We start from the raw sequence: 24,958 nt of genomic DNA, 5'->3' as shown, positions 1-24,958 counted from the left end.
AGAGCTTTTGGTACTGAAAGTGTCAGACTTAAAAGCGTATTACATTTTCGCTTTCACGTATTGAAAATCGCGATCAAATCCAAATCAAATTCACCACCATGGACTTTCTTTCTAAAACGTTACAAACGTTAACGGGCTCTTCTATCCCGTATACTCTCAAGGAGGAGGTCTGGCACAATCAGATATGGCAGCTTTTTGACGCTATTAACCCAAAGGACAACTCACCCGTATCGGTATTCCAATTCAATGGTGCCAACAAACAAGACACATATAAGGTGCTAGCCACTTCAAGTTTCACCAACTCCAAACTTGTCAAGTATCCTGGACTTGTTTCCATTATAGACTACTTTGAGGTATCCAAAGAGCACCTTTACATTGTCACCGAAAGAGTCAAGCCTTTACTGGCGGTACTCAGTGGAAGTTCCAAAGACTACAAGGTTTTTGGAATCAACTCGATAGCAAACAGTTTAGAGTTCTTGAACTCCAAGTGTAAACTCGTTCATTGCAACCTCAGCGTTGATTCTGTGTTTGTGTCCTTGGAAGGAAGTTGGAAGTTATTCGGATTCGAGTTGATGAGTGGAGTGGGAAACATGGCCAAGAATGCTGTTAGCTATGGCAGAAACTTGATCGACTTACCCGAAGAATTGGTGAATAGCCAGCTATGCAACTATGAGGCCAGCCCTCAAACCGATTCTTACTTGTTGGGAAAGTTCATTGAAGCGAATGTTCCCCAATGGACTAGTCCTACCATCAAGAGATTGACCACTAAGTTCAGATCCAGACTAAGCTTAGAAGACTTCTTGGTGAAGAATGGCCCAATTTTTGATTCCAATATAATCATAAGATTCAACGAAGAATTGAATGACGTTAAGGTCTTAAATAGTCATGACAAGTTGGGTTTCTTCAAGCACAATTTGGCTGAGTATCTCAATGGAGATACCTCCGTATATCCTGAAGGATTGATTGCAAATAAATTGCTTCCAGAGTTAGTACTGCAATACGATCAGCTTCTGAGGTTCAAACCATCAGTGAATACCACCCCCGAAGAAACTACGCAAAATCAGGAACTCCTTTCGATTGTATTGAACTTCATCTTAAAGATCTGCATGAATTTGCCCTCCAGTGAGTTCAACACCAAAATCGTGCCTATAATTAAGGCAAGTTTTGGAAGTAATGACAGATCCGTGAGGTTGACTCTATTGAACAACTTGTCAGGATACAGACCGATGTTGAGTAACCCAGATCTTCAGGCTATCTTCCCCAAACTTGTGGTTGGTATTCAAGATTCTAACTTCATAATCAGGGAGTTGACTTTAAATGCAATTAACTCTATTGTGGATGTTTTGACAGACAAATCGGTCAATCAGGACTTGTTGAAAGTGTTGGCCAAATGTCAAAACGACCCTAAACCCTCGATTAGAACAAACACAATTATCTTGATCATCAAGATATCCGGTAGAATCTACAAAAACTCCAGGAATAATGTTCTCATAACTGCGTTGAGCAAGTCTTTGAAAGACTCTTTTACTCCCTGTAAAATGGCTGCTTTAAGAGGATTTGAGTCGTTGGAGTCAGATTTTTCTATCGATGAAGTCTGTAACAAGATCTTAGGGATATTAGCAACGGCTTTGATGGATCCAAAGTCAAGCAAAGTCAGAAACGAATCTGGAAGATTGTTCAAGGTTTATTTCAATAGAGTGGAAAGTCAAGCCACTAATTTGGGAGATGAAGAAGATGAAGAATTGGAAGAAAAGGAATTCTTGGCTAAGAATGGGACCCCCAACGAAACAGTCAAGAAGGATGTAGCACCCGGTAATGGTGGATCCGGAAGTGGATTTGGCTGGAATCTCATGAACAAGTTCGTTTCGTCCGGAGTCGAGGGCCAAATGAATAATGAAATCAACAAGAGTTCCAGCACTGTTAATCTTATAGCCACAAACAATAGCAACAGCGCAAGGAATACTCCTACAATTGCATCAGTTACACATTCAACTGAAGATTTGACCATAAAAGATGGTTGGAATGAATTTGATGATGGCTGGGGTGGAGTTGAAGATGAGGAGTTGGAAAAGCCTAAACCAAGAGCTGCAAAGTCCACCAAACCTGTGAACACAAGAAAGCCTATATCTTCCAATAGGACGAAGACATCTACATTGAAGCTAGGCCACAAAGAGAAACCAGTCTCGCTGTTGAAGTTGAACTTGGTGGATGATGATCAAGAAGAGGGTGGTTGGGGAGGATTGGACGACTGGTAACTAGTATAGTTTATTCATAATACACTCATTAATAAATACATGCAAAAAGTCACTTTAAAGGCAACAAGTTCTGTTCTACACACAGCGTCCTGCAAAGAGGGCATTCAGGGTTTTCTCTTACCCAATCCACAATGCATTCCCAGCAGAATAAATGACCGCAGTTTGCAGCCGATGGGTTCACCATAGGCGAAAGACAAAGAATACAATTTCTTGAGGCTTCAGGAATATAAGGAAGTTGGCTATCATCTGCTAAGTCTACTTCATTTGCCGAAACCTTGATCTGGGAAATTCTTTTGTACGTACCATCGTCTTCATGATCGACTATAATGCTCGAATCCAAATTGGTCTGGTCAGTATATGCCTTGAACTTGATTAAACCCTTGACAACAAACTGAAGTAAGATAATTAACCCAAGTAACGAGTAGTTTGAGTTCTTAGCCATCTTGTTCAAGTCTTTGTTGTGGCCAAAGATGTACCTCATACCAAATAGACGTTTTGATAAAGAATAGTACGACCCTTGAAAATAGAACATAGCAACGTGCAAATTCATCATTGTGTCTAATACGCTCGTATAACTGGAGAAAACATCGATGAACCATTTCTTAACTTTATTCCTCTCATTTTCAGAGCTGTAAAGCTTGAATTTCTTGACAATTCGGGAAATGATATAAGGTGCCAAAGCATATGACACTATGAAACCAAGCCTCCTAAATAATCCTGGAAACCGCTTCCCACTGCGATTAATGTAGAGCAAATCAACGTACTCTTCTCCCAAGGTTCTGTACCCAGCCAAAGTCGTCAAGATCAAGTACATCAGCTTGGTAGCCACAGTGATTTCTTCTGGGTACTTATTGATAAACCGCTGGCCCTTGAAGATCTGGAACGCATCTTGGATTTGACTTCGAAGTGACGACTCAAAGTATGCATCCTTCTGATTGGCTCTTACTATAGTGGCCGAGTTGGCGAAGGGAAGGGCATTGCCATTTTGTTGTATGCTTGAAGGACTTGACATGAAGTTGTGTGGAGAAAGTTAGTTGAGCAGCTTGGAAAGCTCGAGCGCGAAATGGTAGTCTTTGTGTTCTTGAGAATCGGGGAAGCTGTCGCGGCAGATATCGCAGTAGTAGGTCGAAGAACTTGGGTCGACATCGCGCGAAGTTGGGCCCGGCGATGAGCTTTTGTTGGTACGATTCTTCAAGGAGTCTAGGATATTGTACTTAGGTTTCTTGGATGAGGGATTGGATATGGGGACTTTCTCAGGAGCAGCAGATGGTCTTTTGGTTTTGGTGGGAGCCTTATTTGGTGCTGATGGCTCCTTCTTTTGTGTAACAGGCTCTTTGCTTTGGTCCTGTTCGTACTTCTGAAAAAGCTTGTTGATATACACTTTGTTCATCTTTGGTTGCACCACAGGATCAGCCGTTTGGGACTCAACATTTTTTTTCTGCTCTTGTTCAAATTGTTCAAATAGTTTCTTGTTGGCACTCGACTTGTCGGAGGTTGTAAATACATCTATGGAATTTTCCAATTTAGCCAAGTTTGATATGATACAAGCAATGTTGTGAATGTGAGGAATGTCTATCTTGTTATACGGGTGAATGTTCTTAAAGTCCAACTTCTCTACACTGTTCAACCGGGCCAAGTCGAACATGCTGTTCAATAGCTCGACAATGAGAGTCATACACGAAGCAATGATTAGAGCCTCTAATTTTTTCAAGTCCTTTACAACAGGTATAGAGCATTGTTTGGAGTTACTAGAACCTTTGATGTGAATGTTCACAGATACGGTTCTGGGACGAGTCAAGACCCCCAGTTCTTCGTCAAGGTCTTCAAGCCGATTACATAAATCACCGGCAAACGTCTTTATCCAGTCAATGGAGTCGTATACCGTTTTTATTGGGTTCTTGGCCATCATCTGCTTCCTCGACATCATTGACTTGATTTCTACCCGGTCTCTTAGAGGCTGGGAGAAATCTCCTTGAACAATATCATAGAGGTTGGGGTACTCTTCAACAGAAAGGTCCTTGGCTGGCAACTGATTCAAGTACTCAATAGAGTTTACATCTGGGGGAACGTTGAATCGTCTAAGGATCTGGTCTCCAGCTTTCCCACCCATTCCATTAATGTCGTTGAGCTCGAACTTTTTCATAAAACTAGGGATTTGACTATTGAGGATAATAGTCTGATTATCTGGTTTCAAGAATCCACCTGCCAACTTGGCTGTATTTTTGTTCCGACTAATTCCAGCCGATGTGGTATACTCAAGACTGCTGTAGATTTCTCTTCGAATGTCAAGAACAACATTTGAGCCTATCACCGTAATGAGATCATCCCAGTCACACAACAGCACCAGTTGTTCAGGATCCTCACGAAACACATGTCCTTTAAACTGAAGGTCAAAATCTGCTGGAATGGGTGGTAGCGTATCATTAGGGTTGCCATTTTTCAAATATGGGTACATAGTTGTAAGTTTATCATAGACTATTCTGCCCAAGTCCAAGTATCCTTCGTCCACACTGGCTTTTTCTACCAAGTCACAATTGTTTGTCAAAATTTTGAAGATTTTCCGACTTTCTCGTCTGTAAGGATCCAAACTGACTTTACAGATACCCTGAGACGGGAGTTTATCCAAGTACTTCCAACTGGTACTTCCTTTCTCATAAACTGCCGCGTGAGCTAGCACTAGATCTGGACACTTCTTCTTACAAGTGTCCAAGGTATCCATTCGCTTGATACCGAACTTGCGGGCTGCATAGCTAACAGCTATGACGGCCTGCCATTGTACGCAGACCACTGGATCATCAATAGATAGATTTAACCTCACTTGCTCTACCTGGGCAAAAAACGCGTTTAGGTCAATGTGGCCAATGATTGATAGCGGCAGACTGTAGCTTTTGGATTTGTCATTGAGCTGAAGAAGGTCTCTGTAAGTGTAGTTGGAAGGCTGGGGTAGAAGTTTGTAAGGTGTTATTTCAGTATTATTTATTACAGACATTGCTCAACTCAGTCAATACTGTGCGCGTAAGATAAGATAGTGATGGGATTGAGACTGCGATGAGATTGACTGCGATGAGATGAGATGGCACTTGAACAATTGAAAAAATAAAGGGACAACAGACAGACAGACAGACAGACAGACAGGGCAGAGAGTTCGATACAAGAATTACAAAGCAGACATTACTGGAATTCCGTTTACTTACAAATTAAACTAAACACTATCGAAATAATCAAACCATTGAGACAACCTCTTTAGACACCAGAGTAGTACATTAGATATCATTAACCTTCACCACAACCTTACCGTTCGTATTTCCGCTCACCACAAGATCATATGCCTCCTGATACTGTTCAAAGCTGAACACCGAGTCAACAAATGTCTTGATTTTACCTTCTTCAAACAACCTAGTAACATCCTCAAACCCATCACGAGGTTCAACCAAAACAGGAGTCACCCTGACGGGAAGGAGGCCCAACTTGGAAAGAATAACATTCTTGATGATGCCAAAGGTTACCAAAGAAAGCACGCTATCGGTTTTCAAATCAACCTTCTTACCTCCAGATATGTGCGCAGAGTATCCTCCTTTAACAATAAAAGAGGACAAATTGGCCAATAGGAGATCACTTCCAGTACAGTCAAGGAACACATCAAACTTTCTGTCTCTGGACTCTTCTAACACCGAGTTAACAATATTATTGGTGGTTTTGTAGTCGATGATCCTATCCACACCTAAGCTTTTGACAACAGGTTCCGATTTAGAAGAGCAAATACCAACAATTTCCTTGATCTTAGGGTCATCTTTCAAGAGACTAACAAGGTACTTACCCACACTAGTAGAGGCCCCATTGACTAATACCTTAGCGTTTTGTGGGAACTTAACAGCGTTTTTCATTCCACAAGCAGTAGAATAAACCAATGCAAAGGTAGCTTCAGCCAAACTCAAATTAGATGGTATCTTGACCATCGACCATTGGCCAGGGAGTTTTCCTTCAAAATTGACGTACTCAGTTAAAGTCTTGGTATATTCTCCACTCCTAGTTTGCCCACACACAAAATCACCGATCTTAAACCCGTACTTCTGGGAAGCCTTGGGACCAATATCGACAATCACACCCGAGTAGTCATTACAGAGACCAAAGTTTGGCCACCAGTAGTTGAAAATTGGAAGAACCAAGTTCTTCAATTCGATGTCGATTGGGTTGAAGGCGGCATGGGAGATTTTGACCAAAATGTCCTCATCGCTTGCTCCGTAAGAGCCATCGGTTTTTCTGGATAAATGAATAGTTTTGTCAACCAATTCCAACTGGGTGGACTTTTTGTTTCTATAGATGACGGTTTTGGATATAAGTTCGGGAGAACTGAACATGATATAAAAATATTAATTTGTGTTTGATGAAATGTGAAGCAAGCAAGAATCCTAGTTAAGTATTGTTTGGAAAACCTTGCGATTATTAACCTGCGATTGCCAAGCCCCAAATTTATACTTTTAGTACTCACAAGATAGAACAATTTGAGACCGAAATTCTGTGTGAGCTGGGAAGGGAAGCAAATATGACAAATGAGAGGGCCAATGGTACCAAAAATAGGAAAAGATGTGGTAGTGGAAAATAGAATATTTGAGCAGTGTTCACGGGACTTCTAAAATGAGAAATGTAACCGATACCGTTAGAGTGGAATGAGGACAAAAAGAGTGTTATAGAGTTTCTTTGAACGGTAATGAGCTCATTTACTTGCTCAATATTAAATTAATACAAGGACAATGATATCTCTTCTATAATCTTATCGAAGCCACGTTACCCACCAACTCAGGAATACAACTAATTTGTTTTGGTTTCATCGTTGTTTTGTATCTTCGGTTGAAAGACAAAATACCATGTATATCTCGGCGATACTACTCAAGATTCGTACTCTATTTTCTGACAGTTTTTTTTGCTTTTCGTCTGGCTCTTCTCTTGTTCTGCTCTTGCTATAACAAATTTGGCTGCGAAAACAAAATAATATTTTCTAACGTTGCAACACTTGCTAAAATATGGAATACAAAAGCCCATTGGAAATCGACTTTGACACCGCCAGCCTAGACTTCAAGGTTGAAATCGCTCACTTCAACTTCTCAGAAACTACCCAAACTCCCAAGAAAAAGATCAGTCTCTTGGAGAAGTTTAGACTCTTGAAGGAAGAGTACAAACAGGAAAAAGCCAAACGTCCACAAAAACTTGATTACGATCAAAAGGTCAGGTTGTCCAGAGCCAGGTCCATTGAATCATGGAGGAATACAATCAAAGCACCCACAGGAAAAACAAATGGCTCTTTCAGCAGAATGAGAAGTGCTTCCTTCACCTTCTCTCGTCTCCACAGATCCCCCATCAGTACCACTTCTCAAGAAGATAACACTGCTTCGTTTTTGAGCTCAGGCTACACCCCTGACACCCCAGTATCTTCCTTTGACTCCTTAGAAGTATCATCGAGCTCCCGTGCCGGTTCTCCTAAAAGCAAAGTGTGTCAGACGTTGAAACCCATTCTCAAGAACAAAAACATGAACTTCGACCAAGAACTCGAAAAAGTCAAGAAAAGTGACTTGATTAACTTTGATGAATTCTTGAGAGTGTTTGAAGAAAGAGAAATATCTCGTTTGAGGGAACACAACTTGAGAAGCCAGTGTTTACAGCTTCCTAACTATGATTATTAACTGTGTATGAATAGATGTTGCAAACGGAGCGGAGGTACCTTAGAAAAATTAGGCTTGAAGTCGCCAAAGAGTGAGAAGTCAGAGGGCTGTAGTTCTTGTGGAAAACCATAGGATATTATGGACTGTAGTTCCTGACAACAAGTATAGGAAATTATAGTCGGAGAACCAAACACTTCTTTCAGAAGAACTTGTTGGGATTTGGCGACCTGGTGCGAACACTCCACCATAGCAATTTATCGATTTTCTTAAGATAATATTGATGCTCATCTCTCCTCCAAACGCCATGTCATGTGACTGCGCGCCGCCGAATTCTATGCAACTGCACAGGCCCAATTAATAATCATAAAACTGTTCTCCAGCGATACCGTACTCTCAACCACGTCCTCAAATGTCCATACACATCACCCCCGAGCAGCTAACACATATTAACCAGCAGCTCGCCCAGCTCACACCCCAGGAAATTATTCGGTGGAGCTATATCACCTTTCCTCAGCTTTACCAAATTACAGCTTTTGGTCTTACTGGGCTTGTCACCATCGATATGATCTCTAAAATGAATCTTGAGGTGGACTTGGTGTTCATTGATACGTTGTTCCACTTCCCCCAGACTTTGGAGCTTGTGGACAAAGTTGAACAGAAATACGGTAAGAGTGTCACTGTGTTCAAACCCAATGGATTTGACACGGAGAAACAGTTCACCGACGTACATGGCAGCTTGTGGGAAACCGACGACTTGAAGTACGATTTCCTCGTCAAAGTGGAACCGTTGCAAAGAGCATACAAACAGTTGAATATTAATGCTGTTCTCACGGGGAGAAGAGGTAGTCAAGGTGGAGACAGAAGCAATTTACCATTTGTGGAGATTGATCACGAGTTCAATATCATCAAGATCAACCCATTTTTGACGTGGAAGTTTGACCAGGTACAGCAGTATGTCACTGAAAACAGTGTTCCTTACAACGAGTTGTTGAACTTGGGATACAAATCTGTGGGAGACTGGCATTCAACAGAACCTGTTGCCGATGGAGAAGATGAGAGAAGCGGTAGATGGAAGGGGAAGGCCAAAACGGAGTGTGGGATTCATCTGACGTCCAAATATGCATTGTATTTGAAAAACCAAGCGTTGGGCGAGCAGCAGAAGGCTGCCTAGTGGAGAGATTATTTATTATGTATAGACCGTATAAATATTTTGGTATGGGGACGGAAGGTGGACTGCGGGGACGGAAGGTGGACCGCAGGGACACAATAGATGGCAATGCTCTGACATATTGCCGCAATTGAGCAGTGGACATATGCTTCTTGCAGCCACAAAACCGTTTAAATTTGACAAAATTTCCCTTTTGATGGATCCACAAATGACCACGGGATCACCACTGTTTAATTTGAGTCACCTATATACATTGTCACAAAGCCTGTTTCGGTTGGAGGAACCTTGGTGGATGATGTTGGTGAAGTAGTCGCGGATGCAAAATGCTGCAAACATGCGAACATCACCCGCACGGGCCGGCAAACTGATTAGCAATATCATTTTAAACATCACCAGCTTTATATATGACTTGGTTTTTCCAACCTTAAAAGTTTCCAATTAACATGTGGCTCTTTGCAATTGAATATCCCCAAGAACAGAAGTTGGGATACTGGGGAGATATCACCTCTACCATCGACTGGTGTGAGGAAAACTACGTGGTGTCAGACTATGTCGCTGAGTTTCTCAACACCACCACCAATGCCGTATTTATCCTATTGGCCCTCTTTGCTATCTATCATGCGCGACAGAACAAGCTCGAGTGGCGGTTTATCTTCACGGGACTTGGGTTCTTACTCGTGGGAATCGGGTCTTGGTGGTTCCATATGACGTTGAAATACCACTTTCAACTCTTGGATGAATTACCCATGATCTATGCCACTTGTGTACCCTTCTGGTCGGTGTTTAGTGAGTTCAGAAACCCGAAGGATTCGGTGATGATTGGCGTGGGCATCTTTATGGGTGCAAATTTATTGACGTTGATATACGTCTGGTTCAAAGACCCTACTTTGCATCAGGCAGCATATGGGATATTGAACTTTGTGATCATCTTCAAATCATTCAGATTGACTGAAAAATATGTGTCAGATCCGGTAGCTCGGTCAAACATGCACAAGACCATGTCCTTGGGAATAGGGTTGTTTTTGTTGGGATACATTTTTTGGAATTTGGACATTCACTTCTGCTCATCCATTCGTCTGATCCGAAGAAACGTGGGAATTCCGTACGGCTTTGTTTTAGAGGGACATGGCTGGTGGCACGTATTCACTGGGTTGGGAGTGTATTACTATTTGGTGTACGAAGAATATTTAAGGTGCTTTTTGACTAAAACCGAAAGGTTTTACCACTTCCAGTGGAAGTTTGGTCTCCCTGTTGTCTACTGCCATGACAAGGATGGGTTGGCCAAGTTTAGAAATGCTAAGCATGACTAGATATTGACTTGTGGTTATTTATTGCTATATAGCTGGGAAGATTATTATAACATGGCCATGATCTCTGACACAAACTTATCGTCTGCAGCCTTGTGACCAGAGGAGATCTGTTTCAACTTATTGATGGTCTCATCGGTTGAAAATAATAACCGATTGTCTTTGAAGCACGAAGACTTCCACTCTCTCAAAATATTGTTTAAGGCTTCAATTCCAACGTTGATTTCATCCAGTGAACACTTGGATTTTTTGATCTTAATATACTCATCTTGACACTCTTCGTGTTGTAACTCACTTGACTTTCTCTTGGCCATATTGATGATTTTCTGCGGGAACTTAACAAGTTCGGCCACATTGATACCAAACGATTTGGACGAGATACCGGGTTCAACCTTGTACACCAACGTGATCTCTTCTCCGTTTCCAATCAATGCCTTGACCTGGAGGTTCTGAATCTTGTCGTATTTGGTGTTTAATTCGGTGAGTTCGTGGAAGTGTGTTGCAAATAATGTGAAACACTGCTTAGACTTGATGATGTACTCCAGGATGGAGTACGCCAAACCAAACCCATCGTATGTTGAAGTACCTCTTCCCAATTCATCGATGATAATCAATGAGTTATGAGTGGCATTCGACAAAATTGACGAGGTTTCTAACATTTCAATCATAAATGTCGATAATCCTTTCAATTGAGAGTCACCAGCTCCAACTCTTGAGAGTATAGAGTCAAAAATCGGTAATGTACCGGGTTCATCACAAGGAATGAAACATCCAATCTGGCTCATTAATGCTATTACTCCCACTTGCCTGATATAGGTGGACTTACCACCCATATTGGGTCCGGTGATTATGGCAAAGCTTTTATCCTTATTGGACAATTTTACGTCATTTGGAATGAAATTCAAGTCGTCTTGGGCCTCTAAGATTGGATGTCTGGAGTTCTTCAAGTCAACTAATCTTTGGCCAAAAGTTTCATCGTCAATACGCTCGCTCAAGGGTACGAGGTTTGGCTTGATATACTGAATTGGGGAAAGAATTGAAGTGTTTGCGAACGCCAATAAAACATCGATCTGGCTCAAAGACGTCGACAACTCGAGAAATATGGTTTCAAACGTCAAGGTGATCAACAAGATTTCTTGGATTATTTCCTTTTGTTTGTCGTTATATTCCTGAAGGATACTGGCGTGTTCCTTGGACAAAGCTGACAATTCTTTGTTGGTGAAAAAAACACCTGCCTTGACGGTTTGCAACTCCGTGTAGTTGGTTCCTCTCAAAACAACGGAATCGTTTCTAGTCACTCTAAAACACCAGTTGTGGATTTGGTGGTTTTCCAACTTCAATTTCTTATCAATATCAATGTTTAAGTCATCGGCAACCAATTCATGCTGTTGCTTGATCTCCCCCTCTTTTTGAAGTAACCTTCGATTGACATCCTTCAAGGACTTTTCAAAATCAGGATTAATATTGAAGTCCGTATTCAAATCGCTGACAGTGTTAGCGGAAGTTAAAGGCGACAAGTCGATAGCGGTCTCGACCAAACCTTGGAACTGTCTTAACTTCTCGAACTTTTCAGTCACCGGCTCCAACCAGTTCTTTTCAATCAATGTTCTTAATGAGTCCAGTTCATCATCGCTGGACATTTTCAAAATTTCAATCAAGTTAGGTAAGTTAAGGAATAATTGGTATAATCTGACCACATCTTCCAACTTCTTGTTATCCTGACCATTCTTCTTCAAGTTGGAATTGATTCTTTTAATGAGTCTCTTGATGTCGGGGACTTGGCTCATGAACTCTTGATCGATGAACACCCTCAAGTTCGTATCGTTGATCAATTTTTCCACCAACATCTGTCTCTCAGATATGGCGATATGGTCAGTAAGAGGCTGTTTAAGCCACTGGGACAAAAGACGTGAACCACTGTTGGTCTTACATTTATTCAACAATTCAAAGATCGAGCTGATCTGGTTAGACTTGATGTTCATATTGTAGCCTCCAGATTGTTTGATTGGAAAAATATTCAACGCATTCAAAGTGGAAGAGTCCAACTTCATATAGCTTTCAAGATCGTACTTGTCGATGGAAAATGTCTTCGTTTCCTCCCCGTCACCGAGCAAGCCCAAGTAGCCAATCAACGCATTCAAACACGCAAAAGACAATTGGTAGTCGTTGGAGGCAATACCTTTTGCACCTAAAATCAATTCCACGTTGGTGTCTTCGTTGCTCAATATCTTGACCAAATCCTGTTCGAGGTCTTTGGGACTGAAGAACGACGCCTTTAACGTACTCATGACTACACCAACTTTATCCAAGGTCTGGAACAACTTATTCACATCACCAAGTTGCTTGTTCTCCGGGTCGTAGTTAGAGGGCACAATAACCTCCTTGACGCCAAGCTGGATCAATAAACTTTCCAAGTTAGAAAACAAGTCATTATCTTCAAACTCACTCACCCTGATGGAAGTGTTGGATAAGTCAACTAAGCACACCCCCACCTTTTTTCCAGTTCCCTGTTGTTGAAATTTCACGGCAGCGGTCACGGGAGAGGATGCGTCTGCAACCATACTCTCCAAGTCGATATTGTATTCGTTGGAAATAGCTTCAAGGTTTCCTGGGGTGCCCATAGCAATGAGCGAGAACGTTTTGTGATCGTAGATTTCAACCTTATAGTTGTTTTCGATGAGACAATACTTCAAGACATTGTTTAAGAACACCTGGGGAGCAATGGTGACATACTTATTCTTGTTGTTCTGGTTGGTCTTGATGACAGACTGGGTTTTGAAAATGGCGTCTGCAATCAAGGTCGCATCATCGTCTATGGCGGTGAAATAGTCCTTGTTGTTGTGGTCCGTGAACCTAATGAGGTTTGGGTTCTTGGCGGGCAAATCTGAGAACCGCGAGTAGTACCGCCGTTCTTCTAAGTTGTCGCCGAACTTTAGATCTGGCCGTGAGCTTGACATTAGTAAAGGAATCAATAAATAAACCTTACGCGGTTTTTTCATCGCGCTCGCGTTTTGCAGCCCCAGAGGGTTTTGGGTTGGCGCACGCCAGTTGCAAGAGTCAAGATGGTTTCAAGTGCGACTCTTCATTTATTACTCCATACAACTACTCCCAGGATAATGACATCTTTACACACTACAGACCTCGATGGTATATTACCCCTCTTGTCCAGAGGTAAGGTCAGAGACATCTACGAGGTGGACGCCAAAACTCTTTTGTTTGTGGCTACGGACAGGATTTCTGCTTATGATGTGATAATGGCTAATGGGGTCTCATCGAAAGGAAAGATCTTAACCAAATTATCCGAATTCTGGTTTGACTTTTTGCTGGACACCGTTCCCAACCACTTAGCGTTGAATGATAACAGCGATGACAACTTGTTCAAGCATTTACCAGCGCCATTATCTGAACCAAAGTATAGAAATCAGTTGGCTGGAAGATCGCTTTTGGTGAAGAAAATGAAGCTTATTCCATTGGAAGTGATTGTAAGGGGCTACATCACCGGATCTGCCTGGAAAGAGTATAAGAAGTCCAAGACCGTGCACGGGTTGGCTATTGCTCAAACAGACTTACAAGAGTCGGAAGAGTTCACCACTCCAATCTTCACTCCTTCTACTAAGGCTGAACAAGGAGAACACGACGAGAACATTTCGCCCGAAAAGGCGGCTGAGATTGTTGGCAAGGAATTGTGTGACAAAGTGGCTACTAAGGCCATTGAATTGTATTGTGTGGCCAAAGAATATGCTAAAACCCAAGGTATTATTATTGCAGACACCAAGTTCGAGTTTGGGTTGGATGAAGACGATAACTTGGTGTTGGTGGACGAGGTTTTGACGCCAGACTCGTCCCGTTTCTGGAATGCCGCCAATTTTGCCCTTGGAAAGTCTCAGGACTCTTATGACAAGCAGTTCTTGAGAGACTGGTTGACTACCAATGGTTTGGCGTACAAGGACGGTGTGGCCATGCCGGAGGATATTGTGACTAGAACCAAGGCTAAGTACGTAGAGGCGTACGAGGTGCTAACTAGAAGCAAGTGGGTAGAGTAGAAGTAAGTGGTGTAAAGATAATTAGAGAGTTCAATAACATATGCTCAAAATGGGAGGGTGAAACCCAAAGAGTGGATCTAGTATATATATATTATATATGGGCACAATTGATATATTAAAATTCAAATGCTTTTATTAAAGGTCCATGCAGTGATTAGTGTCGATAGTTTTTGTTTCTGAGGTAAAGCTCTTCGTACTCAGGAATGTTTCGCTTGTCGATGGTAAGTGGTTCCAACTCATCGGTGATTCGCTTGCGATAGTTGTTACCCTGGAGTCGGGTCGGGGACTGGGGATTTTTGTGGTTTTTATAGGAATCATAATCATCATAGTCGTTACGGATCTTCAAAGGGGTTCTTCGGGTGGGGCTTTCATCCATTAGTTCCTTGGGCCCCCGGGGTTTGTTTGGCAGCACAAGCTTATCACTCAGATAGTGATGGTTGTTCTGATAGAGGAAGTTTTTGGCCTGGGGAGTGGAAACGTCCTGGTTCTGTCGAGTGGGATCCGATTTCTTTCTTATAAGGTCGGAATTCTGGGTCATAAGAATCTCCTTCAACCGTTGTTGAACTTCTTGCTCTACCACCAACTTGAACTCCCGCTGATAATTGAGCCTTACTTCTTTGGCCTCTTGGTCCATGAGCTTCTTGCGAGCCTCAAACTCTTCGATGAGCTCGTTTTCGATCTGCTTCTTCTGCATGTCACATTTCTTCTGGATATTGGTATACTCTTCCTGAAGGTCGACCTTCAGATTGTAGATCTTCTGCTCAATGGTGTTCAAGTATGCCTCCTTCTTCTTCAACTCGTCATTTTTACTCACCAACTGTTTCTGGTATTCGTTCAACTCGGCTGACGCACCCTTCAACTCCATCTCCTTGCGCAAAAATCGTACTGGCAACGCCTGGAGCAAATCGAAGCATGAAGGCCTCAGCTCAGGATCCACTGTGATGCACTCCTTTATCATAGACGTCAATTGGAGCGAGTAACAAGAGGGGAGGTCGGGAATAATGCCCTTTTTGATCTTGGTTTGCAACAGCAAGTGAGTTTTTGCTTGGAACGGTGGCTGCAATGCACACAACTCAAACAACACGCACCCCAAGGACCAGATGTCGCAGACTGGACTATAGGGATTGTCCATAAGAACCTCAGGAGACATATAGTACGGGGTCCCCACGTAGGTTTTGGCAAAGTCGTTCTGAGACGTCAACATCTTGGCCAAGCCAAAGTCCCCGAGCTTGATGGTCTTTCCCGCGTTCAAAAGAAAGATGTTATCGGGTTTGATGTCTCTGTGAATAATGACAGTTTCGGAATTGATGGGAGGTTCCACCTCACTGGAGGCAAACAAATTGACCTTCTTGGCATCGATTCCATAGTGGCACTTGTGGAGTGCCAACAAGGTCTGGACCATGACCTGCCAGACGAACTCTTCTGGAACCGTTTCCTTATTCTTTTTGAAGTTAGCTACCACCTGCCCCAAATCTCCTCCATCGCAATATTCCATGTAAATGTGGATCGACTTCTTGCTCATGAGATGGTCATGTCGGCAGTACTTGACGACGTGGGGATGGTTGAGTTCTCGTAAGATTCTGAGTTCAGAGATCAATTGGTTTCGTTCCTGGGTGTTCATGGAGGTGTAGTCGATCTCTTTGCGAACAAACATATGATTATCCAGCTTCTGACGGACTTTACGCACAGTACCAAACGACCCCTTGCCGATGACTTCTAGTGCTTCATACTCATCACTGATGCTACTTGTCATTGAGGTGTTGCAATGGTGTTTGGAGAATTTCACCTTTGGGTCGTCTGGGGGTGCGTGGAAAACCCCAGTCCCGATTTGTTTACCATGTGCCCAAATCGGGAAATGCTCATCGAGCGAATTATTTGGCGCGAGGCGACCGTCAGGGGAGCAGCGGAGGTGTGGCCGGCCGAGGGCGTAGGATAGTCATAACTGGCTAGAACTTGGATTTGTGTTGGGGAGCACGGTTACTGCAAGCCAATTGTAGCAAGCCCGGCCACGGGTCATTCCCCAGATTTTGGCTTCGAAAGCGCAAGCGTCTCGGCTCTACTGTCCTCTTTTTATGGATGGTGGCACCCCAATTGGGACACCCGTAAGGTTTTACCTCCTGGTGAATTTTGCGCCCTTGGCACATCTGGAAAAGCATTCCCGTTCGATGTCATAAAAATACGGGCGCACCGGTGGCTATTTTGGTGCAAATCGCCGACAAAATAATGTAATATTTCAGGAACAATTGATTTTGAAATTTGAAACCGTGCACCAGCTGCTATGTTTGTTTACAATGGCCAATTGCAGTACAATGCCACAGAAGCATAAACAAAGACCACCATTGTCTGATGTATAAGAGGGGATGAACAGGTAGTTTTAGGTTTTGCAGTCATGAAGTCCAATGAGGTGCATGAATGTAAACACTAACACCGCTGCAGGGAAGCCAATTGGGCGGGGTCTACCACTTTCCAGAGGCCTATAAAAGGCCCGCAACTTGCTGTGAGTGCTCACCATCACCAGCTTCGACTCCAATGCTTAAATTTCTTGTTCAATTGATCTTGTTGGTGCAGTTGGTTGTATCACTTCCAACTACTTTGCTTCCTCCATCGCAAGACTCATTTTATTCTGCTCCAGACGGGTACGAGTCAGCCGAAGTTGGAACCATTTTGGCCTCGAGAGTGGCACCTGCTCAAATTAAAAGTGTCGTTTTCGATGTCCACGTCAAAGGTGTCTGGCAATTATTGGTGAGATCAACCGACTCATTTGGAAACCCCAACGTGATTGTCACCACTGTGTTTGAACCTTACAATGCCGACCCTTCCAAATTGGTGACGTACCAGGTGGCCCAGGATTCTGCTAATCTCGACTGCGCACCTTCCTATGGGTTTACGAATGGTGAACTCATCAGGAACATTGTGGGGGAGGCTGAAACGTTTTTAATCCAGCAGGCTTTGGATGAGGGATACTACGTGGTGTCGCCCGACTACGAAGGATTGAAGTCGGTGTTTACCGGAGGTCTCCAGGCTGGACATGCAGTGTTGGACTCGCTTAGAGCCACTTTGAAGAGTGGGAACATTACCGGGGTGAGCTCCAGTGCCAAAACGGTGGTCTGGGGTTATTCGGGAGGTTCTTTGGCCAGTGGATGGGCTGCTGCTTTGCAGCCCGAGTACGCTCCCGAATTGGCCTCCAACTTGATCGGAGTTGCTCTCGGGGGTTGGGTTACCAACATCACTGCCACCGTCACCTCTGTCAATGCCGGGATTTTCTCTGGTTTGGGTGCTAGTGGGATTGCTGGTTTGAGTAACGAATACTCTGAGTTGTATGACTTCTTGAAGACGGCTATGCCTGCTGACAAGTACGCTTTGTTCGCCAGGGCCTATGATAACTGTTTGGTGGAAGACGTTCTCGAGTTCCCATTCGATGACTTCTTCTATGGCTCTGACAGATACTTTACCAACGGGATCTCGGTGTTGAACACATCCCCCGTGGCGGAGATTATTCAGAACAACACCTTGGGATTAATTGCTTCCAACATGCCCCAGATCCCTGTGTTCGTGTACCATGGACAACTCGATGGAATTGTGCCCTTTGCCCAGGCTGAAAGAGTCTATGACATTTGGTGTGCTGCCGGAATCGAGTCGTTTGAATTTGCAGTCGATGAGACTGCCGGCCACATCACTGAAATTGTCCAGGGAAGTGGGGCAGGTTTCGCCTGGATCCAAAACAGATTCAACGGTAAGAAGGTTGTTTCTGGATGTCAGAGAACAAACCGACTCTCGAATCTTTTCTACCCTGGAACTTCTACGTCCATTGCTATATTCCTTGATGCGTTGGTCAAGAACGTTCTTGGACTTAACATTGGTCCTAACGGTGAAAACTTGGTTATTGACAATGGATCCTTGATTTCCAAGACCAACTCTACCCAGTCTTAGCTTATTTAGTATTGCAATATGATACCCTTTGATTTATTCACTCGACCAAAGTGAACCTCCACATAGATGTTTGTTGAACTTGCTAATCTCGCTACAGTGTCTTTGTTTCCTGGTTTTTCCAATATCTACAGTATATCTACCCAATCTGTAAATGGCATATTATAATAACGTGATATAAACTTCTAAAAAAACTGCTTCTCAGAGTTTATGCATATACTCTGATCATCGGCTGAGGTCAAAGTTTCAATCTCCGATGCAAGTTCCCACACCAGGTGGCCAATCAATGATTCTTTGTGAGGGAAAGCTATGTTCAATAAATAGTAAATCAAGACCGCACTCAACGAACCGTAGAAGTAAGCAAGCGTTGCAAAACGAGAAATGGCAACCGGTAAGTCGAGATTCGAATTCACGCTGAGAGCCAAACCGGGCAAGTTAGGGACTATTGAGGAGACAAGGGCCACAACTGCTCTCCAGTTTATCCCATGGTCGTATGCATAGATTCCATGAGGATTGTACAACTCTGGAACATTGATTTTCCTCTTCTTGACAATCCAGTAGTCACAAATCATAATACTGAATATTGGGGCCAAAAACAATGATATTCCCGACATAAAGTTGATCAAGGACCCTGCGCTGTAAACAATCTTCCATGGAACCATAATCCAAGATGCTGTGATGGTGACGATTATGGCACTACGACGAATGTTCAAGAACCGGGGAAAAAGAGACGTCAAGTCGTTAGCGGCAGAGATGACATTGGCACTTAGATTCGTACCTATTTGTGCCAAACACCACGAAAAACACATGAAAAACGAAGCAGCTCTACCTTTGGGGCCGGTGGAGATCCATATAGCTGCAAAGTCGGTAGGGTCCCAGATGTATTCACCATAAAGTACCTTAGCAGCCGAAGAACAAACAATGGCTATCATTGTCACAAACACTGCAAACACAGGGATGATTACCACCTGAAAATATTGGCTCTTGGACCCTTTGAGGTATCGAGTGAAATCGGAAATGTTCGTTGACATGGTGGCCCAGCCACCTATTGTACTATTTAATGTGTGAAGTGTAGCCCATATTTTGGCACTTCCCGACAAGCTGGCATCGAGTCTGAATATGTCTCCCGTCCCACCAGACATTTTTGTTATGCCAGAGACCATACCAATAAGACAAGCCACTACAATGACAATTTTGAGCATGAAAAACCATCCAAGTTTATGGGGAGGAATTGTCATTATGGGGAACTGGAGCACGAAAAACACAAAGTGGGCCACCATCTGAGCAGAGGTAATCCCCGAGGACGGAGATATCGAGTTTTCAAGATCCAAGAACCTGGGCCAAATAGAAGCTATCACATAGTACATGGAAATACTTCCCGAAAACGTCTGAATAGCATGCCAAAATAGAGCCGTACAAAAGCGAGTCACGATGGCGAATCTCGAGAACAAGTAACCAAACGACGCTCTGTTGGCCACCGCAAATGGCACATGCAAGTCTGAACCCATCACACCATTGAGGGTAATAGGAATTGCAATAAGAAAAAGCCCCAAAATCGAATTCATCATCGCTTGTCGCCAGGACAAACCGATGATCAAGGCGGACGAGGGATTCTCATAGCTCTGGATGGATAAGTAGTCGCTTGCCCAGAATCCTATTATCATGTAAATAGTCCAAGTTCTTCTTGACACAGGCGTAATGTCATTATCGATATTAGTCCAGATTCCGGGTGGTGCACAGGAACTTTTTTGCTTGGGTAGCTCCCATGACTTAAGGGATATCAAACTTCGACGAGCAGTGTTCATAGTGATGGCTCAGTCAACATTCGTCAAGGGTTTGGTTCGATAACGAGGAACTATTCTTTTTTTTTTGTGCTCGCGCCGCAAGCGTTGAAACGGCTGCAATATCGATGAGCAAGAGAAGTCTCGGAGTGAAGTCCACAAAAATCTTATTTGCAGCGTTATCAGGAATGTCGTCACACGCAACCAATAAATAGGTTGGTTATTGTTCTGTAGATATTTTCGAGAGGGTTTTGTGGAGAGTCTGTCCATGCCCAGGCGGTGGTCTCGTGGGGTGACGTGCTAGGGACTGTGGACGTATGGGCTGGGGAATTAGCCCAAACTACTTCAATCGTTGCATATTCTCCCTTTTGCATCACCTGTGGGAACGTGGCCAAAAAAGTACTGCTTCATTTTTAGAACTCGCAGAAAGTACCTCTGGCGCCCGCCCTATAGATGTTTTGTGATACCGACACTTCTGCATGTCTCTGTGCTCTCTTTAGGGATCCCAGGCAATTTTAACACGTGACCCTGGTAGTCGCTTTTGCTCTGGCCATCGCACTTTATAACCCCGCGACAATGTCAATCCGAAATTTGTATAGCTTACCATGAAGCTCATAGATTCACACATTCACCTTCTGGCACTAGCCAATCAGCAGAACATGAAATGGCAGGCCGACCATCCACTCCACAAACAGAATCGTTTGGACGAGTATGTTGCCCAGTTGCACGACGTTGATGTGCAAATCGACGGCGTGGTTGCAATCGAGTTTGACCCCAAAAACAAAGATCCCACCACCTTAGAAGGGTGTCAGCAGTCAGTGGAAGAGTACCTATACTTCGGGCGGGTGGCCAGAGGAGAATTACGTCCAGAAGAAGGTTCCAACCAGCATGCTCATTTGCTTAAAGCTGTTATTCCATGGGCTCCAATGCCTCTGGGACCCGAGCTCTTGGAACAATATGTGGATAGTCTCAGAGATTCGAGTTTCCACCTCGTGAAAGGATTCCGATATTTGCTTCAGGATAAGCCAAAACAGGTGATGCTCCAGCCGCAGTTTATCAAGTCGTTGAAGTGGCTTGAAAAGAACAACTTTGTGTTTGACTGGGGCATTGATTTGAGGTGCGGAGGCACTTGGCAGTTTGAAGAAACCATCGACCTCTTCAAACAAGTTTCGAACGTCAAATATATCATCAACCACATGACAAAGCCTACGTACAAGGATGAGGACATTGAGGTTTGGGGCAAATATATGGCGGAAATTTACCGGTTGAGTCCTAATTCGTATATGAAGTTGTCGGGAGGATTCAGCGAGTTACCGGTGGAAATAAACGATGATCTTGAAAAGTGTGCCGACCTTATCTTCCCATGGTTCAATGTGTGCTGGGATCTTTGGGGAGTGGACAGGACCATCTGGGCCAGTAATTGGCCCGTTTGTGAGCTTAAGAAGAAGAATGTGGTTGCAAATTGGGCCAAGGTGACGGAAATTCTCTTTGACAAAATCCACTTGCCACAGGAGGATAGATACAAGGTTTACAATACCAACTATAAGGCTGCGTATAATGTATAGACAAGAACGATATTGGCACTAATCGACCACTCTAACTCAACCACAATAATTAAACACAAAAGGCATAACATAGAATATAGACTTCTCTAACCCATCCACAACAAGCCAATGCCATCATACTTCCTTGACCTTGGCCATGCTCATTTCGTAGGCAAACCCAATGGTCAACTTGGTATGTTCTTTGACATGGTCAAAGTCGATTCTGTCGATAGTGTCCATCACCGAGTGAATGTACTTGCTGCTGTAGCGGAACTCGGACTCGATGACAAAACTGGCAGGGTACCCGTGTTCAAGGGCAGAAGCATGGTCAGAACAAGCATATCCACATTCGGTGGAGTGGTATGGAATAGCACAATATGTCTCAACAATCATCTTGATGAACTCGTTCAAGGAAGGAGAGGTATAGTCTTCAATCAAACCCATATGAATATCATTTGGATCCATGTTTCCAGTATAACCGGTCATATCTTGCTGCAACAAGCCAATGACAGTTACGTTTGCATAATAATATCTGTCAAAAACGTCGTAAGACCCCAATAATCCTCCTTCTTCAGCAGAGTAGAAGTGAAACTCCAACGTCTGGTGTGGCTTGAAATTTCCAGCCTTGTAATCTTGTATCAAGATTCTAAAGGCTTCCAAAATGGTGATGGTTCCGGACCCATCGTCATCAGCTCCTGGTGCTGGCAACAGGTTGGGCAAGATCAAATTGGCCGAGTCTTGGTGAGCTCCTACCACAACCTTAGTATCTACCGTTCCGGGAATAGATGCAATCAACGAGAATTGGTCCCAACCATCGTGCTTAACTCTCAGCACAGTGACATCGGTGTCAGCAGCAAGGTCCAATAAGCGCTTTTCCAACCATTCGGCACTTTCAACCCCAGTATTGGACTTGTAGTATCTTGTGTAGAATGACGAGAACTCAGCCAAATTATCATACATCAATTCGGAGTCTATTTGTGTAATATACTCATTCACCTTATCTTGGTGCACGGCCTTCTTAGGATAATCATACACTTTTGGAGTAATTACTTCACTGAGCTGCTTGGAGCCAAGGAGGGCAAACGATTTCAATAAAGAGCTGTCCTGACCAACTGAAACAAGCCCGAGATTTCTAGCTTCATCTATATCGATTTTGTTGGTGATATCGATGAAGTTGACCTTGTTTCTCTTATACATTAACTTTGTGTTTTCAGACACAAACTCAAAGTTTTCAGGACCCAATTTGATCAATCGAGTGGGCTCTTGGCCTTTACCGAACACATCGAGGAGTGGAAAGCTTGTAGCTACAACTACCAATGCAATAAATGAGAGCTTCATGGGGGTGACTGGTTTATCTTTGCGCATGCGCATTCGCATTCGCAGTCATTGTAGTACGGCTCCAGCCAGCTCCGATGTTCAAATAGCAAGCAGCAGGAGCACAAGTATACGTTTGTTACACCAAAGTTCAAGGAACCAATTGTATATTTACATACTAGAGCTCTAAGCTCGGTGGACATTTACCCAAGCTCTTTGATCTTTTGTTCGTACTCTTCTCGTCCCAACCTGCTAAATGCAAGTCTTTTATACACATAATCCCCAGCCTTGATTGGCTTGTACTTTGGACCTTCTGGACCAACACATGTAGCTAAAGGTTCGATGATCGTGGAATACTCAGTTCCCACGAACACTGGAATCGAGTATCGTTCTTTTCCTGTGACGTTAAGAACGCGATGCACGGTAGAGATAAACACATCATTAGACCACCGGGCCAACATATCCCCGATATTGATGACAAAGGTATTTTCCACAGGAGTAGCCTCTATCCATTCTCCGGAACTGTTCAACACCTGTAAAGCAGGAACATTTCCCTGGTATAAAATAGTGAAACACTCGATGTCTGTATGAGCTCCAAGGCCTAATGTGTCTTCAACAGCTGGGTTCTGTGGGAAATAATGTAAGATTCTCCCCATAGCGCCGGGACTCATGAACATGGGGTCAAAATAGGTTTCTGGCAAGCTTAAAGCCAAAGCGAAAAGCTTTATAAGCTTTCTAGCCAACATCAACACACTTCCATAGTAGTCCTTCACAGCCGGCTTCAACTCCGGAACCTGTGTGGGCCACACGTTATCACCAATCATGATATTCTTATCCTGTTTTGAATTATTGTCGAATCCTATTGAGGGTTTAATGGGGTCTAAAGTAGCATCATAGCCCCAACTAAACTGTTCATTCAAATCAGGGTTCTTGCCGGTTTCAGTATTGTTATCACCACATCTTTCGTAGCCCCGAAAGTGTTTGGACTTGGAAAAATGTATTTCCTCTCGAACATGTCCGGGAGCGTGAAAGAACTTCTCTGCTGCTGATAACAACTTATCAATATACTGTTGAGGAACTTCGTGGTCGGTAATATAGAAAAATCCTATTCGTGTGCATGCATCACGGATCTGCTGTACGACCTGATGTCGGGGCTGACTTAGTGAAATGATAGGTATATCCGAAACGTCTGACTTTCTAACGCTATCGTTGATAACGCTGCGTACATTTCCGCTGAAAGAAACAAACTCGGTGGTCTGGGCTGTTTCTTCTGTTTCCATGCCGATTCTTGACGCTTTTAGTTGCCAGAGAACTGCTTAGAACATATCTATATAGTGGAGGTACTGAGATAAAGGTTTCTTAGATGCAGCTTGCAAAGGGCATGATCCGCAGCCCGAGCGCTACACTCGGGCTCCTCCATTCATTGATGGTTTTTTTTGAGATATTGCACGATCCTGCTGCAGGCTCATGTGACTAGGTGCCCACGGCCCGTGATGAGGTGTCCATGGGCATTGCCGGTGGATGCAAGCTTCCTTTTGACTGTTTGGGTGAAATGTCCCTTTTCATCATCTTTTTCGCATATATGCGTTATCGTGTAGATCTGACCAGGCTCAGTTGTTATCATGTACAGCTCTGATATGACAGGGTTGTGCCTGTTTTGGGATTGGTATTTGCAGCCAGTGTGACGTATAAATGAACCAATCGTGAAAGTTCCTGACCCTTGACCCATACCCCGAAGTTCTGACCCATACACCCATAGAGATTTGACCCTTACACCCACAAATACCTGCTCCACACACCCATACAACTGGTCGAGAACACACATACTACAGAATCTGTTTGTCACACGCTAGTAATGCCAATGTTTTGGCTCCAGAAAGTTCTGGTAGTAAGTTGGCTCCTACCAAAATTTTCTATTAGGTACAATTCCCCCCAGAGATCCCCCGAAAATCCTGAACAAAA

The 24,958-nt window shown here is 43.5% G+C and overlaps 12 protein-coding genes across 12 annotated transcripts; 7 read left to right on the top strand and 5 right to left on the bottom strand. All coding sequences in view use genetic code 12, as the record gives it.

Moving 5' to 3' along the window:
• Positions 1 to 98: 98 nt before the first annotated feature.
• Positions 99 to 2,255, top strand: CEX1 (Nuclear aminoacylation-dependent tRNA export pathway component; the record flags this gene model as incomplete). The annotated part of the gene is made up of 1 exon (XM_006687210.2): positions 99 to 2,255. The coding sequence occupies one exon, from the start codon at positions 99 to 101 to the stop codon at positions 2,253 to 2,255; it is 2,157 nt and encodes a 718-aa protein (XP_006687273.1).
• Positions 2,256 to 2,304: 49 nt separating this feature from the next.
• eso1 (N-acetyltransferase eso1) lies at positions 2,305 to 6,613 on the bottom strand (the record flags this gene model as incomplete). The annotated part of the gene is made up of 4 exons (XM_006687212.2): positions 2,305 to 3,200; positions 3,441 to 5,193; positions 5,243 to 5,262; positions 5,551 to 6,613. The coding sequence occupies 4 exons, from the start codon at positions 6,611 to 6,613 to the stop codon at positions 2,305 to 2,307; spliced, it is 3,732 nt and encodes a 1,243-aa protein (XP_006687275.2).
• Positions 6,614 to 7,276: 663 nt separating this feature from the next.
• PSN45_004236 (uncharacterized protein) lies at positions 7,277 to 7,933 on the top strand (the record flags this gene model as incomplete). The annotated part of the gene is made up of 1 exon (XM_006687213.2): positions 7,277 to 7,933. One exon carries the CDS (start codon positions 7,277 to 7,279, stop codon positions 7,931 to 7,933), a length of 657 nt encoding a protein of 218 aa, XP_006687276.1.
• A 388-nt stretch (positions 7,934 to 8,321) lies between these two features.
• On the top strand, positions 8,322 to 9,083 carry MET16 (3'-phosphoadenylsulfate reductase; the record flags this gene model as incomplete). The annotated part of the gene is made up of 1 exon (XM_006687216.1): positions 8,322 to 9,083. One exon carries the CDS (start codon positions 8,322 to 8,324, stop codon positions 9,081 to 9,083), a length of 762 nt encoding a protein of 253 aa, XP_006687279.1.
• A 440-nt stretch (positions 9,084 to 9,523) lies between these two features.
• YDC1 (alkaline ceramidase ydc1) lies at positions 9,524 to 10,390 on the top strand (the record flags this gene model as incomplete). The annotated part of the gene is made up of 1 exon (XM_006687217.1): positions 9,524 to 10,390. One exon carries the CDS (start codon positions 9,524 to 9,526, stop codon positions 10,388 to 10,390), a length of 867 nt encoding a protein of 288 aa, XP_006687280.1.
• Positions 10,391 to 10,434: 44 nt separating this feature from the next.
• Positions 10,435 to 13,344, bottom strand: msh2 (the record flags this gene model as incomplete). Its single annotated transcript, XM_006687214.2, has 1 exon — positions 10,435 to 13,344. The coding sequence occupies one exon, from the start codon at positions 13,342 to 13,344 to the stop codon at positions 10,435 to 10,437; it is 2,910 nt and encodes a 969-aa protein (XP_006687277.1).
• Positions 13,345 to 13,503: 159 nt separating this feature from the next.
• Positions 13,504 to 14,430, top strand: ADE1 (Bifunctional purine biosynthetic protein ade1; the record flags this gene model as incomplete). Its single annotated transcript, XM_006687424.2, has 1 exon — positions 13,504 to 14,430. The coding sequence occupies one exon, from the start codon at positions 13,504 to 13,506 to the stop codon at positions 14,428 to 14,430; it is 927 nt and encodes a 308-aa protein (XP_006687487.2).
• A 154-nt stretch (positions 14,431 to 14,584) lies between these two features.
• Positions 14,585 to 16,183, bottom strand: KIN3 (G2-specific serine/threonine protein kinase; the record flags this gene model as incomplete). Its single annotated transcript, XM_006687218.1, has 1 exon — positions 14,585 to 16,183. The coding sequence occupies one exon, from the start codon at positions 16,181 to 16,183 to the stop codon at positions 14,585 to 14,587; it is 1,599 nt and encodes a 532-aa protein (XP_006687281.1).
• Positions 16,184 to 16,959: 776 nt separating this feature from the next.
• PSN45_004230 (uncharacterized protein) lies at positions 16,960 to 18,360 on the top strand (the record flags this gene model as incomplete). Its single annotated transcript, XM_006687426.1, has 1 exon — positions 16,960 to 18,360. The coding sequence occupies one exon, from the start codon at positions 16,960 to 16,962 to the stop codon at positions 18,358 to 18,360; it is 1,401 nt and encodes a 466-aa protein (XP_006687489.1).
• Positions 18,361 to 18,542: 182 nt separating this feature from the next.
• On the bottom strand, positions 18,543 to 20,021 carry PSN45_004229 (uncharacterized protein; the record flags this gene model as incomplete). The annotated part of the gene is made up of 1 exon (XM_006687220.2): positions 18,543 to 20,021. The coding sequence occupies one exon, from the start codon at positions 20,019 to 20,021 to the stop codon at positions 18,543 to 18,545; it is 1,479 nt and encodes a 492-aa protein (XP_006687283.2).
• Positions 20,022 to 20,743: 722 nt separating this feature from the next.
• Positions 20,744 to 21,703, top strand: LRA2 (L-rhamnono-gamma-lactonase; the record flags this gene model as incomplete). Its single annotated transcript, XM_066158242.1, has 1 exon — positions 20,744 to 21,703. One exon carries the CDS (start codon positions 20,744 to 20,746, stop codon positions 21,701 to 21,703), a length of 960 nt encoding a protein of 319 aa, XP_066014339.1.
• Positions 21,704 to 21,817: 114 nt separating this feature from the next.
• Positions 21,818 to 24,276, bottom strand: LAP1 (Leucine aminopeptidase 1; the record flags this gene model as incomplete). The annotated part of the gene is made up of 2 exons (XM_006687222.2): positions 21,818 to 22,979; positions 23,204 to 24,276. The coding sequence occupies 2 exons, from the start codon at positions 24,274 to 24,276 to the stop codon at positions 21,818 to 21,820; spliced, it is 2,235 nt and encodes a 744-aa protein (XP_006687285.2).
• Positions 24,277 to 24,958: the final 682 nt, after the last annotated feature.

The sequence above is a fragment of the Yamadazyma tenuis genome, chromosome 6 (assembly GCF_029203305.1).
Source record: "Yamadazyma tenuis chromosome 6, complete sequence".
NCBI lineage: Eukaryota > Fungi > Ascomycota > Pichiomycetes > Serinales > Debaryomycetaceae > Yamadazyma > Yamadazyma tenuis.
Note: the sequence above shows the minus strand (reverse complement) of the source record. Positions and strands in the feature narration are given on the sequence as shown.